Below are 20,887 nucleotides of genomic sequence, written 5' to 3'. Positions count from 1 at the left end.
CTATTCAGGTTGTAAATCATGTTTTTAAAAAGTAACTAATTACTTTTGAAAATAAGTAATCAGAAAAGTAACGGGATTGCTTTTTCAGGGAAGTAATTAGTTACTGATTACTTTTTCCAAGTAACTTGACCAACACTGATCTGAACTATGAAACAGTGTGACTGTGGGTGTGGCCTGAGCTGCCGGCTCACTGCAAAGAGAAACAAGAACAAGGCTGAAAGTTTCCTCCACGCCATGCGTGACTGGTGTCCTTGAGTCTAGTAGAATATCTACATCACTGATTTTCTGATGTGTGTCTCCCTTTTTTCCCTTATTTTTATTTGATGTGTGTTTGTAGAAATATGTCTACAAATGCAAGTTTTTCTGAATCCAGTTCCATATAAACTCCCAAAGTTTGGAGCACATCAGGTCTCGGCTGGGTCCTGTTGAAACGTTTCACACAAGTCCCTTCTTAAGTTTTTAAAAAATCCTGCTAAAAGGAAAAATAAGCACACAAATCAATCGGCTAACCTCCACAGCAGCGGTAATATAAGATCCATAACTCTGCGGGAAATGCGTCTTTAGTGTGGCTTGCCTTTCTTTGAGTGGTCCTAAGCTCATCAGCTTAATACATATTGCATTCAGCAGTCTTTGCCTTATCACAGTGCTTCTTGCCTGCAGGAGCAACCACGGCTCCCACAGCAGTTTTACTTTCCTAAGGAGGCAGATTCTTTTGATGCATGTGTGCTGGAATCACTCAGTCCGGCTTGAGCTGCCTTTATCTGCTAGACTTTAAGTGGCGTGTTTGCTGTTTGGTTTCCATGGTGCTGTGGGAGCCTTGGCTCGGCTGTGTGACGGGGTTGTGACTCAGAGCCTTTTTTTCAAGGCCTCTGGAATGGGCTGAGTGGACTCTCTGTGACGGGAAGTCGGCTTTATGAATACACACCGACGGGCTGCTGTGACGCTGCTGGGCTGGGCGTCAGGCGGCGACAGCAGCAGCAGAACGAACGTGCGGCTGTTAAGTCTCACAATGTGTTGACTTTTCGCTGGTGTCCTTGCTTGTTGCTCCCAAACATGACACAGCAACAGGTGGAGCCTTCAGTGCAGTTCGGCTGACAGGACACGCCTGTTCAGCCCAAAGGCAGACACACACACGCCTTTGTATGCAGAACAACCGCAGGGGACACATGCTTTCATCCCCTGAAGCGAAGCAACAAGGGGTCAGAACGACAACCTCTCTCATATATAATTTAAAATTGTGGTGAAAGGCAGGTGTGAGGGAAAATTTAAAACAGGTCTAAACTTAAAGCCTGGAGCCACTTGAAATGGCTCAGGTTTGAAAACCAGGCAAAGCTACACTAAAGAGGAGACGCGTTACTGTCAAGGTCTTTTTCATTGAATACTTAGAGCACTGCGCCTGTCTTGTCTCACGTAGAGTCTAAAGTCTAGCTGTTTGTATGAGGGTGTTATTGCAGGGTCATTTTTAATCCTTAACCAGGCTGATAAAGGAATTATTGGTCATCATATTACATTTTATTTTAGCTTTGTGCTGCTATGCAAACTACACTAATCTAAGCATTTATATAATAAGCTCTTTATTTATAGACGACCTCTCAAAATCCGCAGTACAAAGTGTTTCACAGGGGCAACAAAATACAGTCATCGACCCTGAGGTTAGATATCCACGATTGTCCCCTTGAACTTCGTTTATCCATTAAAAGATTGCTTCAGAATGCCATTCAAGTGGAAACTGACAAGACAAACGCTGGAATTGTGTTTTAACACTGAACAGCAGAAGGCTCTGAGTTAAGTTGAAGCGTCAGGTCTTTGGTCTGCTGCAGGAAAACACAAAGAGGGAATTTTGTGCTGTGGATTTAAACTTAAGTGAATGAAACCTCATATAAAGCTCATATTTACTAATGATTACTCACCACAATACGAAGGCTCTTCTCCTGTATTGCTGTAAGAGCAGGAGAAGTTATTACAGCCAACAAAACCGTTTTTCAGTGTTTATATGGAAACAACTTTAAATACTGTCAACTGTAATGATGTAAGGTTTATATTCACCCATCGGCCACGACACTAAAAAACACCACCTAATATTGTCCCAACATAATAGCATTAACACAGGATCTCTGGGCGTGTCCTTTGGTTTTAGTGTGGAGTGAAATGGAAATGAAAAGTAAATCCAAGTGTGGAGGAAAGAAACTAAACTAGAAAAAATAATAAATAAATGCACTGACTCTGCATGCACAGGCTTGAGTGTTGTGATTGTAGCTGTAGCATTATGCCAGCATAACCAGCAGCCATTTTTAACAGACGTTTTAAAACACTCAACTTTGAGCTGCTCAGACACCAGTGCAGCATTTGAAAGTAAATAGCTAAGTCCTTTTTCAGGATCAGACACAAAGCAGGGATTTTCCATGGAGGAGTTTGCCCCACCTGTCTGAACGATGTGCGTGAAGGTGTGGCAGACACTGATGAAGCGCTCAGACTTCTTTTTTTCTTCTGCAGTCTGTTGAAACAGTACAAAAATCAATTAAATATACTGTAGCAGACGTGGCTGAGCACGTCTAGGAGCAGCTGCAGACTGAAAGGCAGTGCATCTGCTGCATCTTTGTATTGTACTAACACTGCATTCATGGACTGATGTGCAATGTTGAGCGCAACTATGACAGAACGGCTATCAGACTGCACTGCAGGAAATGCACTTATCACATCACACATCCCATTTCCTCAACTGTGAATACTTTCTTTTACAATTTGCCTGCTGTATTATGAACTATGACTTGCGCATGTTTCAGACATTTGTTATGTTTATGGTCAGTTTTAGGTGTTTGTTTATTTTCTGATAAACTAAATTTCCTTGTTACGCTTCATTTAGATTCAAAGCTGTATTTACTGCAGTCCGGCGCTGTTGTTTTCCCCTGTGCAACATGTCACATAGCTGCACAGTAGATGCCAGCACCCTGAGCAACAACAGTGTGATAAACAGAAGCTTTTCAATATCTGACCAAACTCTCTCCTGTGAGGAGAAAACGAGAAGTGAAAGGGGGAGCCCGCTCAAGTATCGGACGTCATAGGAAGCCGTCTAATATTAGTCACAGCTTGAGTTCGCGTGAGTAAAGTTTCTATATTTATCTCGGGGTAAATTCTAAACCTGTCGCTAAGGTAACGTGTTATACATCCGCTCTATTAATGGGTGATGATGTGTAACAGGAGGATCCATTCAAGCTGCTCCTGTCAGCTTTGTTGAGATAAAATGTTTGCTGGAGAAGTTCCTTCCTAAAATGGAAAAGAGCATCTGTTCCAGATCATTCAGCCTTTCAGGGCCTTTAATTTCTTTAGTTGTCTGCTTGGAAACACCATCATTAAACTATTGGTTTGCTGAATCAGCAGGAGCCTGTCAGGAGGCTCGTGCGGTGGAAGATGTATTTTTTTTATTTGATTCGAAGAATTAAAATTCAAATGTGGAGAATAAGTTTTATTTTGATTTTATAGTCAAACCTAATAAAAAAAAATCATCATTAAATCATATTTTTCATTAACAAGTAGAGAATGAAGCCAGTCGGTGATGTGTTGAACACAGCAGTTTTCCTTTCTCAACATTTTTGACTTTATTCTCAAAATAAAAATTAAGAACAATGACAAATCCTTTCAAAAATACAGAAAGTTCTTTTATTTCTTTCATCTTTACTATATTTTCTTTATTATCGTTACTTTAAATGATTTAAATATTAAAAATGTGGTTGTTGCGGCTGATTTTTCTCTATATATATTTTCTCAATGTTCCTTGCAATCTCTAAAATGTTCAGCTAAGAAAAATGTTTGAAAGGTTTGAAAATGCACAGTGTAATATAAAAAACCCCAAAACAAAAACCATCAAATGCTTTAAACATTTCTGTTTGCAGTAATTTAAAACTGGGCTTTTACCAAAAGACAAAGGATAAAATTGAAAATTATAATAAGACCCAAAATTCCCCTCCCAACCTCTTAAAGACTGATTATGGAGACTAGTTAATAATTAATGCCATTAATGTGCTGTTATTAGGTTAGAGCAGGATTATTTTATTTTTTTTAAAGGGTTTGATGCTCATGTCACTATTTAAATTTCGGGAAAAACCCATTTTGGAGTTCTCGAATGTGTCTGGACACAAAGAGAGAAGCACGAGGTCTGACCTCTTCATTCATAATTGAGTGCATCACCATTACACCATCGCAGCTGCCATTACAAACCATCTCCATCATGAGCTTCAGTAATCCCTGCATCAGTCGATTTTTTGTTACAGCAGACATTTTAACTCCTCATATAAAAGAATATAAATGCATTTAATTCTCAAATCCATCTCTCCAGAAACCTTTTTTTCAAAAAAAAATACGAAAGGTTTTCCGCTGTATTAAGGCCAGAAGCGGGCAGCGGACCACCATCCAGCACCCGCAGCAGATTTTACTGCTCGACATCTTTTCTCATGCCGTTTGATCACATCCTCCTCTGTTCTTCTGGCTGCCTCGAGGGGGAAGCCCTGCGTTCCCTCGTGATGATCTCAGCTTGTATTACGTGACAGCGGACAATCGTCTGTCACACTGAGTCATGCCGGGCAGATAAGAGCTCGGAGAGCAGTCCAGGATTTTGGGTGTCTTCCAGCAGGGATGTAAATTGGATCATGCAGCTCTTTGTGTCGCTGTGTCACAGCTCTGAAGACGCCCCAAAAATGCCCGAGAGTCATAACTCATTTATACCTGAGCTGTCCTAAAGAGACGTAGTCGTTTAGGGGAATTTCCATTTAAGCTGACTTCAAACAGCAGGAGTAGCTTTTGATTCATTTTACTTGCTTTAGATTAAGAGATTTGTGTTTTATTTTTTAGTGTGATTAATCAAGAATACTTTAAACTATGGTTAATCCTGTGTGTTTGACTTGCTTTTTATATTTAGCTGTAAACATTTAAAGTCTATATTCAGCTCTGTCATATTTACACACTCAGGGAAAAGTTGCACATAAAAAGCAGGAGAAACGTCAGCTCTGCCAATAATTTACACTTTCCCTTATTGATTAATCTAAAGTGTTTTTTTTTCTTCATAAATTGGAAAAAGAAAACTTGGGATCCTTTGTGTTTCTGTCATGTCGACTGTTACACTGGTGTATAGACATGCTGACCGAAGTGTCAAATAATGAGCTCAGTGTATGTGTGAGTAACGCTGAGCCAGAAATAATCGAAACACTCCGTTTCAGCAGAGATGGGATATCTCTGATGTGGTCATATTAGGCACAGAGCACATTAGCTTCACTCTTACGTTTCAGATCTTGTATTTGTGAGGGGCAGCCAATCAGATGAAGGTTGGTATAAAGGAAGCATGCCCTTAAAAGGGGAAGAGAGCTAAAACGGCTTGGCTCAGGACCTGCACCAAGTATAATGATAAACACGATTAGTTTGAACTGTGAATGATGCAAAGCAGAAGAGTGAAAACACGTCGCTGGAAATGAGCATAATAAGTCACCTTTAGAGGCTTAAAGAGCCCCGAGTAGAGTTTGTAGGTGTGGTTGTTTACAGCCACACTTCCTGTTTTGCTTTTTTTGACTCAGTCTGATTTGGTTGAGGCACTAAAAACTGAATGGTTTCTTTGCGGAAAGATTCAATTCAATTCAACTTTATTTATATAGCGCCAAATCACAACAAAAGTCGCCTCAAGGCGCTTCATAGATACAGAGAAAAACCCAACAATCATATGACCCCCTATGAGCAAGCACTTTGGCAACAGTGGGAAGGAAAAACTCCCTTTTAACAGGAAGAAACCTCCGGCAGAACCAGGCTCAGGGAGGGGCGGGGCCATCTGCTGTGATTGGTTGGGGTGAGAGAAGGAAGACAGGATAAAGACATGCTGTGGAAGAGAGACAGATATTAATAACAGATATGATTCAATGCAGAGAGGTCTGTTAATACATAGTGAGTGAGAAAGCTGACTGGAAAGGAAAAACTCAATGCATCATGGGAATCCCCCGGCAGCCTACGTCTATTGCAGCATAACTAAGGGAGGATTCAGGGTCACCTGGTCCAGCCCTAACTATATGCTTTAGCAAAAAGGAAAGTTTGAAGCCTGATCTTAAAAGTAGAGATAGTGTCTGTCTCCTGAATCCAAACTGGAAGCTGGTTCCACAGAAGAGGGGCCTGAAAACTGAAGGCTCTGCCTCCCATTCTACTTTTAAATACTCTAGGAACAACAAGTAGGCCTGCAGAGCGAGAGCGAAGTGCTCTAATAGGGTGATATGGTACTACAAGGTCATTAAGATAAGATGGGGCCTGATTATTTAAGACCTTGTATGTGAGGAGCAGGATTTTGAATTCTGGATTTAACAGGAAGCCAAAACAGGAGAAATCTGCTCTCTCTTTCTAGTCCCTGTCAGCACTCTTGCTGCAGCATTTTGGATCAGCTGAAGGCTTTTCAGCGAGTTTTTTGGACTTCCTGATAATAATGAATTACAGTCGTCCAGCCTGGAAGTAATAAATGCATGAACTAGTTTTTCAGCGTCACTCTGAGACAGGATATTTCTAACTTTAGAGATGTTGCGCAAATGGAAGAAAGTAGTCTTACATGTTTGTTTAATATGTGCGTTGAAGGACATGTCCTGGTCAAAAATGACTCCAAGGTTCCTCACAGCGTTACTGGAGGCCAAGGTAATGCCATCCAGAGTAAGAATCTGGTTAGATACCATATTTCTAAGCTTTTCAGGGCCGAGTACAATAACCTCAGTTTTATCTGAATTAAGAAGCAGAAAGTTAGCGGTCATCCAGGTCTTTATGTCTTTAAGACATTCCTGCAGTTTAACTAATTGGTGTGTGTTATCTGGCTTCATGGACAGATGGAGCTGGGTGTCATCAGCATAGCAGTGAAAATGTATGCTATGTCTTGGTTTGGTTTCAAATACGGCCTGTTACAACATTACCCTTTTGTCCTGCATTTAAACGTGATGCTGACGAGTATTTATGAGCATCCCAGTACTGCCAAGTCTAGTGTGTTGTGGGCTGAAGTGAAGGGACAGCTACGCAGTGCCAGCGACTTTGACAAAACCATATTTTATGCTTTAGCAGTGAAATCATTAGTCTCCCAAATCCCTGATATGAAGCTTCATAACTTTTCATTTGAGAAGTAGGAAAATCCCATAAATGTGTAATCGCATAGATCAGAAAAGTGACAAACTTCTTGAAAATTTGCATTTTTTTTCTGATGCAGATATTCTGCAGATGAAGCTTGTGAGTGCTGGTGGTGTTTTGTTCTCTCGGGCCCTCGCAGAATACTTTGTGATGGAAAACAGATGCAGTAGGCCTGTAAATGTGCTGAACGGCGCTCTACACAGCTCTCTTTATTGGTGTGCGAGTAATGAGAGACTCGGCCTTGGACTTCAGTGGACCAGAACTTGGTACCAAACTGAGATTTTGGCAGGCTGTCGTACTCTGTGTGTTTTAGTGATGTTTATAGAATGAAAGTTTCCACAGAGCTGCGGAGGCAGCCAAACCCTCGATGAGTCACTCGCACATGGACAGGCTAAATCGCTTTAAGATGGTGGGACACCAAAGAGTCTCTCGCTCTCTCTCTGTGTCTTTGTGTCTCTAGCTCGCTTTCTCTCTCTGCCCAAAGACTTTCCCGTTGGGACGTAGACTGAGTGGCCGCTCTTCATCCTGCACCGTTCCATTCCCACCTGGTTACTTATGTAACAATGCTTCAGTTTCCAGACCTGTAAAATCTCATTTTCTCTGACATAAATTGGAGCAGTTGTGCTGTATAATCTAAGCAGGGCACTGAGTTTGTGAGGGATCTCGTTCAACTATCAGGCTCATATGTTCTGCATTAACTGCTGCGTTTGTTTATTAGGACTCAGGACTGACTGGAAGCCAAGCTTTGCCATCTTGATTTTGTTTATCTTAGCTTGCAGTGCTCTTATTGTTCAAGAAGCTGACCAGTTTCATTTAAAAGTATCATTAATTGTGTTCCATATGTGTGAACTGCTTTTGCATTGTTGCGTGTGACAGAAGTGGCTGTTAAATTTTTTTTTACAAACACGATTCTGGCAAACTGGGAAATAGTTTGCATGTTTTGGTTTGTGTTTTGTAACTTGTGGCACATGGGTGTGGCTTGCTAGCATCAGAGTTTACACAATCACTGGAAGCAGAGCTCACCTGGCACTACTTGAGTCTTCCTGAAGCAAACCCGCCTTTTCTTCCTTTTCTGTCACTTTGATCTGTTGCACACTCACAGCGAGCGCTCCTGTGTTTCCTGTCCGACGGTACCAGCCTCTTACTGTTTTGCGTGAGAGCACCCAGTCGCTAGACTCGTCCCACAACCTCAACTTGGTTTTACTCCAAGAATAAATTCTTTCTTTTTTTACCCGCTTAAACGCTAGCACAAGCTACAGAACCCTGAGTCATTAAGTCCACATGGGTTTTATTTAGCTCAAAGCTAACGATAGCTGTTTCTGGCGTTTTCGTTGTAAGTCAGTGCAGCTGGAAAAGCAACTAGAAACAGCCTGCTGTTACAACTTGATGCCTATATGAGGCTGAGACTTTTCTTTTTACTTAAAATGGGACTCAGCCGGATGATAACTGTCGCACAGTTCGGGCTGGATGCAATAAAGTGTTTGATCGACTTGTTGCAAGAAGTCTTGTGAAGCAGCAGGATAGTCTTGTTTAGTCAAAGCACTTTAACCTGTTGTCAGAACTTAAATGAATGCCTGCAAGCTAATGAAGGAGGACTGCTGTGATTTTATTAATTTTTTTTTTACTTGGAATTCACACGTCTAACAGGTCTGATTAACAGGAAGCGCTGAATAGTAAAGAACATGAACGCTTCTTCGTAATCTTATCTTAAGATCTCTTTAGCTTTTTGTTTAATGATGGCTGCAAAAACCCCTGAAAGCAAGGGGCAGAAGAGGCAGTCGTGTACCAGCGTTGCTCTTTATCGTGTGAGTTGTTCTGATTCAACACGTGAAGAGTTAGCGTAAAAGCTGACACAAAGAGCAGCGACCAGCGTCTGACTCACCCACTGATGAGTCATGTACTAATCGTGCAAAGGGGAACAAGAGGCGTTTCATGTGCTCTTTGGTGTCTGCGGTCTCACACACAGACTTTCTAACAGGCTCTGTCGACGGGCGGGACTCCGCTCTCTTTCTTCATTTGTTGACTGATGGTGTGTTTGAGCTTTAGTGAATGCAAATTTCTGCAGGCACGAATCGGACAAAGCGAGTGCGTGGAACTCATTTCCGCGTGCAAATTTTGCTTTGGTGACAGCTCAAACAAAACCGAGTTTGATACGAGAGAACGTCTCTTGGCTCTCTGAAGCCGATTAGCCATGGTCACCATTTGCTTTGCTGTTTCCATCTGCCACATGTGGATGCGAACGGGCGGTCTCTGGCAAAGGCCGCATTGTTGACGGTTTCTGCTGATTTGTCCCACACGCACACACACAATCCCTGTCATTGTGTTCTTCATCCCAGAAGAGACACAGGAAACAGTCAAGTACCAGCTTGTTTCACTGAAAAATGCAGCAATAGAAAGTTTCACAAAATGCTGCAGAGCTGACTCGAACCATCAGGCTGAAGGCTGCAGAGTTTTTCTTTGTTGTTTCACAGGCCACACTCGAGGTTCTCTTCAACAACCGTCGTATCTGATATCATCTCAGAGCCTGCAGGGAAACTCTTCTGCTACACGTGTGAACGTGTCAGAACACCGTCTGGTTCCTCACACACGCCAAACCAGTTCAAAGTTGCATTTACATGTCCACAATTAGTGCGTGTTTTAAAAGCGTATAATAAATCCGGCCTCCAGTCCTAACTTTTTACATTGGTTGCACTGGTGCATTTTTCATTTAGGTGTAGCAGCACATAGTTTTAGTGCTCACAGCCAGCCACAGAGTGGCAGATGAGTGGCAGTAAATGATAGGTGCCGTGTTCGCATTGTTGCCATTTTTACCATATCTGATGTTATGTGATTGTGGTTCAGCTCATTGTGGTTACCTCAGCAGTTCATGTCATGTCTGGGCTGGGCATTTCAGGGACGCGCGTAACGGCCACCACAGCATTTCTGCTGATCTGTAGTTCATTTAAATGAGCAAAATATTTAAGGTTTTGATTTATTTTAAGGATGAGTACAGGATGCGGTTTCACACACACTGCTTCACATCCAGGACGGCCGCCATCATGACAGTCAGTGAGAGACGTAAGGCAGAAGAATGAAATTGTTTATGGGTTGATGGATCATTTGTAATTATAGATTCCAGCTTCTTAAATGTGTGTGGATTTACTGTAATTACCGTTTCTACACTTTAAGTTATTGTGCACAAGACTAGAAATGAAAACAACTCTTTGATGTCTGCTAAAGGCAGAAATCGGGCTTTATTTCGATTTTTACCTGCGTGTTGTTTTGTGCTGGATAACCGAGAAACTGTTTCCTCAGTGATGCGGGAAACTTCAAATGATTTGACTTTGGCTGGGATTCAGCTGGTTGTTGTGATGAGTAAGTCGCCTTTGGAGAATAATTTATGCAGTTAAATTTTGTTTGAACAAAACAATTTATTTATTTTTATTTGTTGCTATTTTAACATTTGACTTCTGAAAGTAAGTCATAACCAAAAGCACATTTGGATACAGGCGCTATAATAAAAAGTGTTTTTATTTTAAAGGCCATTAGCAGAGGATCATGCTGTACTCTGGCATGTTTTCCTGGTGCCTCATTATTCACCAACCTTCCTCTTAGTCACCTTTTCCCCACAGTGCTCTCCACATAAAGTGGCTTTGTGAATTGCTAAACTAAACGTGGTGAAGCTGGAAAAAGGAAACACTGGGCTATAAAAGGAAAAGGGAACATTTTAGATGGCCTATAGGGAATGTGGAAGATCCCCCTCCTCCTGCCCCCCAATTTCTCCTCTGTGTTTGAGCAGTGAGTCATCAGGAAACCCCACCCACACAGACCTTAGCAAGCTTTGCAGAAGGGGGTGTGTCTGTGTTTATATAGCAGCATACCATATAGTTCGGTGGACACTTGCATAAGTTGGCGGTTTAAACAGGGAAAACCTCAGTGGGTTTCCTCCTGCAGCCTCTGATGTGCACGTGTGCAAAGCGCTGAAGCCCCTACTCCTGCAGGGGAGCTGCTCCTGTAAACACTGCAGTCGTAGTGAGCAGCTCCCAGCTGTCGGTGTGTGCACGCTGCTGTCTAAAGCCTCTGCAGCTACTTTACATAGAAGCAATATGTTGGCCAGGTTTCCTGCGAGGAATTTGGAGGGCTTATGGATATTTTTTTTTTCTTCAGCACAAATGACAGAAAAATAACATTAAAAGAATCTTGTTTTTAGAGTTTAGTAACAGTTTGATTTCGTGTCATTAATTTAAACATGAACACACACAGAGTGTGCTACCAGCAGATGAAAGCCAGACTTTCTGGAAACGGATGTTATGGATTTTTTTTTGTTTTGTTAAATTTTTCCAATACTACAGAAACCACAAATTCAGAACTGTCAGCATGGATGGATGAAAGGTTGCATGAGGAGGCCCCCAACCTTTTAATCTGATTGTGCGCAGCCAGGAAAATGATCCAGGCTGCCAGATCACTGCAAAGAAGGAAAAACAAAGGCGGCTCAGTTCATGGAGAGATTAGACAATGACGTTGTACAGTCTCAAATATTTTGTCTCTTAAAACAGCACATTCTGCACACATGGGTAACTTGCATTAGCTTTTCTTTACTACACACTACAAACTGTAAATAAAAGATAGAATAAAAAGTGTTGGCTTTGTTACCTGGTGCTCACCCACCAACTGCTTTCTGCCTTCTTTTAGTAATTGCAAGCAACACACAGAAACACTGCTTGTGCTGTATCTTGCGCACTGCGCCACAAAAACCAAATTCTTTCCATACTTAAATGTGTTTCTTCTATAAAATGTCTAAATTTAAGTTCCAGATTTATAGGCCTCATAAAGGTCTTTGCATAGCCTCTTTTCTGGCTCTGGTCACAGTCATTTTTCCTTCATAGCTTGTAGGAATAGAAGGTTAGACTTTCCTTCGGGGCTGCACGCGATAAAGCACCACACTCAAAGTCCTGAGGTGTGTTTAAAATCTGCACAGAAAACTCTACACCTTTTTATTCCACTGTGTCCACAGCGTGCTGGAAATGTGCACGCTAGCAGGCCTGACGACAAGGCCTTGGTTGCCATGGCAACGGCATAGCAAAACAGGGGAGGAGGGAGAGACACGGCGGGCTTTTTTTCTCTCTTTCACTCCGTGAGGCGGAGTTCGTTTCTTGTTACTGGGGTGGACAAAGATAGCTGTGAGTCATCCTCGAGGCTCGGAGCGGAGCCAACACATTCCTCCTCCTTCTCCTCCTCCTCAGATTTCTTGTCTCCATTATTCCCCCTCTTTCTCTTTTTCTTGTTGTCTCAGTCTTTTTTTGTATTTCCATTTCACACCACCATCTCCTACTCTCCCCCATCTCACACCAACTCCACTGAAAAGCTCCCATTTTGTCTCTGTGCCTCAGCATGTGCCAGTTTTAAATCATGTGTAATGAAATTCCTCCAAAGAGCTGAAACGTAAACAATACCTTTTTTTTTTTTTTTTTTTTTTTTTTTTTTAGGCTGTAGGTATTAATGTGTGGAATAAAATAAAAAGAAGTGTTTTACTTTCTAGAGACAAGAAGAAAGCTTGACAAAATTCAGTTTTTGATCTAATTGTTTTTTCTCTGTAGAATATAAAACTTTTAATTTTAATCAAATCTGCATTTGTTTGCTCAGCTGTTAGATCAGTACCACCTTGCTTATTCCCCTGCTGATGATGTTGTAAATATTAATTATAAGTTTCTTAAAAAGAACTGCTGAGTTTCTCCACATGTGTCCTGAGAACAATTTGAGTCTTCAGAGATTGAATATTTATGTTTGCTGTCTAATTTATATATGAACCTGTAATTCTGAGCAAACGGCTGCATGAAGAGCACACACGACAGATCGCACATGAACGTGGAGGGACCGGCATGCACATTTCACATTAGCACACACTGAGGTTGCATATACAGACGTTGGGTCCACAGATGCACGTACTCTGTCATTTTTGCAATTTTTGCATTGCAGAAGACTTAAACTCCACAAAGCCACACAGATGAGGTTTTCCAATGCTCTTCCATCCTCCACAGGCACCGCTGGCTGTTTTAGCAGACATCCAGCAACAGCATCCTGGAGATGTCCCAGTCAGAGAAGCGCATCGTTGAGATGCGTTTTGTAATGCAGTAATCTTCCGATTCCAGTTTGTGATTTTGATTTTGTGATTACATCAGGGGAAAAATAGCTTTTGCAATATTTTCATTTAGTTTTGTGTGTCAGAACTTCTCAGTTTAAAAAATTGCTTATAGTCAAGGTGCCAATCTTACCTCCCAGGAGCAAAGTTATTGGAGTGTATTTAATTTGCAATTTTTATTTTCACTTCAGTTTCTTTTTACTTAATTTCCCAGATGGGTTTTCTCATTTTAGTTCAGTTTTTACCATTAAAAATGTTTTTAGTTGTACTTTTCATTCATGTCAGTGGAAATTTTGGCATTTTTAAAAATTTTACATAGAATTGTTTTCATTTTTCTGCAGATGCAAAATGTAAAAAGTTCAGAATTGATGTTATAATGCACTCAAATCATTATTTATAAGCAGGGATGAATCCATGAGAAGCTGCTTATACAGGTCGCTTTGAAAAATTTAGCAAAACTAACAAAGACTAAAACTAAAGAAATTTCCTTTTGTAGTTCATAAAATCATTCTATTTATTTAATGTAATTTATTTATTTATTTCTTTGTTTCACTTAACTTCATCTAATTGTAATACGTAGATTAGAGTTTGACTATAATAACTGTAGTCAGGATGAGTCAGCTGTGCCATTTAATCCTGCGTCTTAATGTTCCTGACTTATAGTAAAATAATTACTTAGTTCCTTTTTCTTTTGTAGTTCATATAATAGGAAGTGAAGTTAGAGTGCAAACGGCTCAAACGTTCTTTACCTCACATGCGTGCCTTTTTTGCCTATTTAAAGCTGAAATTGTGCTCGAAGTTTTTACGTTCAGAGAAATGTGAGTAAATTAGTAGTAGTTGCAGTTTTGCAGACAAATGTGCACCTTCGCACCTCCCTGTTCAAAGCCACTGACAATACTCATTTAATAAAACCATTATTGAATGCGATCCTATTGTGAGTTTTTGGTTTAGTCCCTCAAAGCGTTGCACAGTACAGAAGCTGCTATAAAGTAATTAAATAAGTGGGTTTTCCCAAGCCATTAGGGATTCTCGTGAGTGTCTGTATGTTTTTTCACTCCACCACTTTGCTTCACACTGAAGTATCTCAGCAGCAATCGGATTACTGTGAAATTTCTGTACAGAAATGCTTCAGAGTGCTACCAGCAGAAATTTTCATTCAGCCTGTGAGGGGTATCTTTCGATTATCTAGTAGATGGGATTAAATTCATTCTGCCACATCCAGCCTGCAGACTTTGATCTCCAGCCTGTATATAAAAGATGGCGACACGGTGAAATCAGCCATTGGTCACGTTTTGAAAGCTTAGGTTGAGCACCTTGGCTGGATGTGACTGAAAGTCAAAGGACACTGCATTCACATGTAGTCAGCTTATCAGAGACAAAATAGGGCCGTCGTTAAATCAATAACAATCAAACAAGACTTAACTGTGATCAAGAACATACATGTGAACTGTTTTGATTAGAAATAATCCTTTTGGCCTGGTTTGGGTGTATATGCCTCCATCCATACAGTATGAGGAGTCGCTAAACGAATTAAGGGCACCTAATGAGGGTGGTAATAATAAAAACATCAACACCACCACATGTGTGTCCGTGTTGGTGCTGGTCTCCCTTTTTATAGGAAGGTCCTGAGAGGTTAAGCCACGGACCCGTACGTTACATGATGGATGGAGCGTGCTCGTGACCTCCTGAGTTTTCCCCCCTGCTGTGCCCTATTTAGTGTCTGCTTGAAGGAATGTGAATGTCAGGAATTTGAGCTGTTTGCAAGAAAGAACCTTTCTTTGGAAGGAGGGATGGACGTAGTCAAACTGTACAAAGTTTAAAAATGCTTTCTTTTTCTGTAACGTCTGTTTTCTCCTTTTAATCAAACATTTTATTTGAATGCGTTTTATAAATATACCGAGCCATTATTGGCTTTGTTGACTCATATCAACATTTAAATGCCATTTACAGATATCAGGGACCTGGGATCTGTTAAGTCAAATTATTTTTGTTTTTATTATTTGTTCACATTAAGGAAGACGTTTTTGATTTTGAGGATCTCAAAAACAAACTGGAAAAAATCATCATGGCTTGGATGCTGTCAGCACTGACCTGCTTTTATTTGTGTCTACGAGGGATTAAAACCAGAACAAATCAAGAGCACTACTTTCAGTAGACTTGTGACAACTTGGCTGCACAGGGTGACCCAACATCTTAACAATCACCCCAGTTCATATATAATCTAGTTATAGTATAAAGGCACAATATCAAACACCCGGCCTGCAAGTCTTTTAGCTCTAAGCTTTTCTTATTCTTTTATGTGCGAGGAGAATACAAACTGCAAAGCAGCATGTTGATACAGTAGAGGCACATCTATCCATTAATTCACTGCTGAAGCTGATCCACTGGGCCCATTAGCCTTAATGAATGTCACAGCACACACACACACACACACACACACACACACACACACACACACACACACACACACACACACACACACACTCGTCTGCTGCAGAGTCACTGTTAAAACAGTCCGTTGGAGAAAATATTAACATCCAGACAAAGAGCTGCATACTTTCTGGTAATGTTTATCTCCAGCTGTAAACAAATGAGTTTATAAGTGAAATGAAAAACACACCTCTCATTGTCTCCTTCTCTCATTACAGCCATGTTTGGGTTATTTTTCTTTCTTTTATAGACGTGCACTGGGTATGTTAATGAGCATTGCGGTGAATTTAAAATATCCCACAATAACATAAAGCAGCGACTTTAGTAAATAAGTTTCCAGAAACGTATATGAGCCTCGAGGAGCATGGCACCTCCTCATGTTGTTAAGCTATATTATTGTTATTACAGTCACAACAGTATAAGCCATTAAGACATTTTATAGCAGTTGTCACGTCTCTTTTTACACGAGTTACTGTCCAATGGGAGAAGCTCGGAGCTCTGTGATGACTGACACGTCAGAATGAGGCAATAACTTTGTTGGTCCAACAACTGTTGTAGGTGTTAATAGTGCATTTTGTGCTGCACTACACCTGAGCCATGAAGTCATTCTTTGACAAGTCAAATATGACAAATAGTTGCGACACATAAGCAGGAACCGATATCGTTCTTCCTTCCTACTCTGGTGCAGTCATATCTATTAACAAACCGAGGTTGATTCAAAGAAAGGCAGAAAGGCAAGCTGCCCATGAGCAAGGCTTTTAACTCCAGCAAGTATATGTGATGTTTATAGAAAGCGATGTGTGGTCTGAACATCAGGCACTTCAGTTCAATAATATCTTTATTAATATTAAAAACAAAACAAAAAAACCAACAGATCTGAAAACGGTGAAAAATCTTCTTTGATTCCTCAGCTGTTCATAAAGAATGAAATGCTGTGTTCATGAGCAACAATAAAAAATGTTGTGATGCAGAATTTTGATGATTATTTTTTTCCCAGAGTGTTATTTAAAGAGCACGTGTGAATCAGTCTCTGCTTTCTTCCCTGAGCTGCGTATGTCTGTGTTTGTGAGCAGGCCGAGCCAGGACGCTGATTTGATTTGGGCCCATCAGAAACTGGGCGGCCCTCCTCCTCCGGTCCTCCTCCTCCTCCTCCTCCGGTCCTCCTGCTTCTTTTTTTTCCCTTTTTAAAAAAAAATATTTTTAAATCTGAACATAATCAGTCTTGTAGGCTGCTTTTTTCTTTTTTTTCTTTTTTCCTAAATCCGCTTCGGTTTTCCGCTTTCTGCCTGTGATGCATGTTTTTTCGTTGACCTGCTGGTTGTTTTGGCTCTTTTTTTTTTTTTCAGGAAAACAAAGTTTTGCTTTCATCCTCTTAAAAAGAAGTCCTGGGTTTTATTGAAAGCAGTAACGGATATTGATTGCTGTGTCATAAATGCATTTTTGCTTTGGAGTTTATATCCATCAGTTCACTCTGCTGTGGGGTATCTGTGTGTCTTTTTGCCTGCTTCTCCATACACTGGCTTTCCTAACAGCCTGCAGTCCATGACTAGAGGACTCTGAGGTCTGTGTGAGCAGCCTGGAAGCCTTCTCCTGCAGCAGATGGTCATTATTAGTGACAATGAAGCCTGGCCCACAGGGCCAAATAGAATAATAGGGAGCCCATTTCCTCCTCAGTCGTGCATGAGCCTCTGTCTAACCTGTCCCCTGGCTTCACGTTGTGCTGGAAATATATAGTTTTTCCACAGGCAGTTCCAAGATTTCTTTTACTTTTCCCCCTCACACAGTTCTCTGAACAAACACGAGTTCTCTAAAAACGCCACAGGTTGTCTCAGAGAGAAGTTCATGTGTAGTTTGGGAGTCCAATAACAGCACAGCGTGTCATCCACAGCTTCTCTCACTGCCGTGTACTTTGGTGCTATTTATCGCTCGGCACAGATAAAGAACAGATTCTCCTTTTATAACTTTGTAGATTTTAACCTGAATGGAAGCTAACAGGAAATCTATACTGCAAGTTACCAAATACATTAACTGATGGATTGATGGAGGGTAATAAACCAGTCGACAGCTAAATAAATACATAGAGAAATAAATGACCTAATAAAAAAAAAAAATGTTGGATTTAATGTTATGCTTGTGACCTTCTGTTACATGGAAGGATTTGTGGTGAGGACCTTCTTTCACCTTCTCCACTGAAATACAGAAAATAGCCTAAGTGGAAGTTGATTTATAGAAAGCATTTATATTTGTTCTCTTATTTATTTCTCCTCTTTTTCTTGGGTCACCTACAAAAACTGTTCCATGGATGGCAAGGCAGCTTTGTTTTATATAGCACCTCTAACACAGCTGCACCTTTTTAAAATGATTTAGATTATAAGAGGCTGTAGACCGAATGTGAGTGTTTAGATGAGAGGATGGAGAGCTAACTTGTGTTTATTTCTGTAACATGAGAATCTGTGGGGATCGACTCACTTTCAGGACCAGCCTCAAGTGGTGGTTAGCGGAACTGCAGTTTCTGGCATTTTTGATTAGCTTCTTTTTTCAGTACTGGATGCGGCCACTTGCAGTGCTTCAGTAAGGCTGATAAAATGCTTGTCTGTGGGGAATAAAATTACATTTATCAGCAGGGATATGATGAGCACAGTTAGAATACATAACAATGACACATAAAGTACCAAAACAAATCTATAAACTACATCCTGTCATCCTTATTGTCACAGGAACACCAAGAAGGAGTCTGACCTGGAGGCAGCTCTGGTCAGGTTGAGGGACTTAGAAGCTCTGCTCAACTCCAAAGATGCTGCCCTCAGCACTGCCTTGGGGGAGAAGCGAACCCTGGAGGCAGAGGTGAAGGACCTCAAGGCCCAGCTGGCGAAGGTAAAAGACATTTTTATCCAAACTTAAGTCTTACATGGTTAACGTGGGCAGGACGAGTACATTTCATTTTATGGAGTCTGAATTGTTGGTTAGTTACTGCTCAGTTTTTTTTCTTCTTTTACTTTGATGCTAAAGCAACAGAGTAAAAGAAGTTCCCTCTACATTAATGAAAGACAGTGAAAGCCTCGTGGTCCTGTGGTTTAGCGTACCTCTCAGAAGTGGTTTATTCGTGGTCTCAAATGGGGAAAATCCCACAAACACCAATGTGCGTTCTGTCCCGCCCCCTTGAGCTGCGATTTGATAGGCAAAGAAGTAGACTGCGGTTTGAAGCTTAGCCTGAAATTTGCAAATGGAAGAGAGATGTCTGTGCAGGCTGCTTGGATATTTACTGCCCATTTTGCACCGATAAAGCAGGAGTCGCTCTTTAATATCTGCAGACCTGCATGGATTGTTTAAAGCTATTTATCAGCTGAACAGCAGTCAGAGGAGTGCAGAGCCTCTTTGGCTGTCTGTGTGGTGCTGATCTCAAAGCAGAAATACCCCAGTGGAGTTGGTAATTTTATGTAAACCCTCCAGCAGCTGATTATGAATGAGGATGTGGAGGCGAGACAGACAAAATTGCATCTTTTGCTATTTGTTTTATCAATGAACGTTACTCCTGAGGTTGTGGCCTTGCTCCACCTACTGGCCAAACCAAGGAACTAAAGGTTTTTCTTTAAGAGAGGCTCACAGATTAAGCAGCACAGATTGGACCTTGTTCTGTATTAGATCTCTTTTTGTGTGCTTACATGCTTCGTCTAAAAATCATTTCTCTCATCTCGTTTCTCTCTTCGTGTGTCCTTTCCAGTTGGAAGTAAACTTGGCTGATGCCAAGAGGCAGCTGCAGGATGAGATGCTGAGGAGAGTGGACGCCGAGAACCGCCTGCAGACCCTGAAGGAGGAGCTGGAGTTCCAGAAGAACATCTACAACGAGGTTCCCGCTCTTCACCTTAGCAATTCTATTTTTACAGAGCTGTCTCAGTAATCTGTCCTACTTTTCATCGTTTCCACAGGATATTGATTTGCTTCCAACCACCTACTTGTTGTTTTTGCATGTTTCCCTTCAGATCTGTCTCAGAGCTGTTTCTTCTCCTTCTAGTAATGCAGAACAGATAGAAGTCTGCACAGAAAGAGCAGATATAATGATGCCATAATAGAGCTGAAATGTTCATTTCCCAAAGTTGGCAATTTTGTGCTTTTTCCAAATGAGGAATATCTTAGAGATTTGTTTTCTGTTGGCCCTCTGAACAAAGAATTCGTGCACAGCAACCAATTAATTAATACAATTACATTAATTGACAAGGGCAGTTTTTTTGTTTTTTTTACAGTTGATGGTGGTATTATCGTTTATGGTGCATGGACCAAACATCAGTGCGGATCGGTCTTTTTCGAGCATCATTCATACAAGTCGCGTGACAAAAGCAAACAAGGATGGGAACTGCCACTCTGAGTTTACATGTGTTTGTATCTTACACCGTCGCCTCTGTCTGCAGGAGCTGCGTGACTCCAAGCGTCGCTTTGAGACCCGCATGGTGGAGATTGACAGCGGGCGGCAGCAGGAGTTCGACAGCAAGCTCGCCGAGGCTCTGATTGACCTTAGAGCCCAGCACGAGGAGCAGGTCCGCCTCTACAAGGAGGAAATCGAGAAGACCTACAACTCCAAGGTAATTTGCTCTCTGCCTGGGAAAACGGTTCTGTCACCACCTAGAGTCAAAGTACGACATCATTTTCACTTCATATAATTCAAAGAATTCATTTGTCACCATCTTAGTGTACAAAATGCTTCATTTTTGTGTACAAGTATATTCATTAAAAGCGAAGCTGAAATGAAACATTTTTTAATCTGGCCTGTAAGGCTTTCAGTCTGTGTTGTCATGGTCCAACCTGGTTTTTTTTTGTTTTGTTTTTGTTTGTTTTTTTTACCCACCAATCGCATCACTGTGGAGAAGGAAGGGTATATCTACCTGTGATGAGATGCTCATGCTTGTAACATTATGACAGGATGTAAACAATTTCTTTCTTTTCACACTAAAAGAAATGACACATCGTGGCCTGTACACGGGCAGAGGTGGAGTATCCTCATGCTGATCAGCAACTAAATAAAACATCTGAGAAATGTGTCGGAGACGTTTGGAACACATTGTAGGATTTTAGATCTCTGTGGTTTTGTTAGCTATGAAACAGATCATGTTTGTTTCTTACAAAATGGTAGAAGAAGATTTTGCTGATTCTGTGAACGAAGATAAAAACAGGACATTACATTCAAACCTGTATGAACTTTGACATCCAAGAACAAAA

The 20,887-nt window shown here is 41.0% G+C and overlaps 1 protein-coding gene across 4 annotated transcripts in view; it reads left to right on the top strand.

The window, feature by feature from the left end:
• The window catches only part of lmna (lamin A), a 42,199-nt gene that overhangs the window by 10,717 nt on the left and 10,595 nt on the right, over positions 1-20,887 (top strand). For all 4 annotated transcript variants that reach the window (XM_014333994.2, XM_005923647.3, XM_014333992.2 and 1 more), the window contains 3 exons: positions 18,394-18,550; positions 19,398-19,523; positions 20,083-20,253. In XM_014333994.2, the coding sequence (XP_014189480.1) occupies positions 18,394-18,550; positions 19,398-19,523; positions 20,083-20,253 (454 nt within the window). The remainder of the gene's footprint in view (positions 1-18,393; positions 18,551-19,397; positions 19,524-20,082; positions 20,254-20,887) is intronic.

Source organism: Haplochromis burtoni, unplaced genomic scaffold, assembly GCF_018398535.1.
Source record: "Haplochromis burtoni strain Fernald_Lab_line unplaced genomic scaffold, NCSU_Asbu1 Contig_64, whole genome shotgun sequence".
NCBI classification, from domain to species: domain Eukaryota; kingdom Metazoa; phylum Chordata; class Actinopteri; order Cichliformes; family Cichlidae; genus Haplochromis; species Haplochromis burtoni.
The sequence above is the reverse complement of the archived record's forward strand: the minus strand, read 5'-3'. Positions and strand labels throughout refer to the sequence as shown.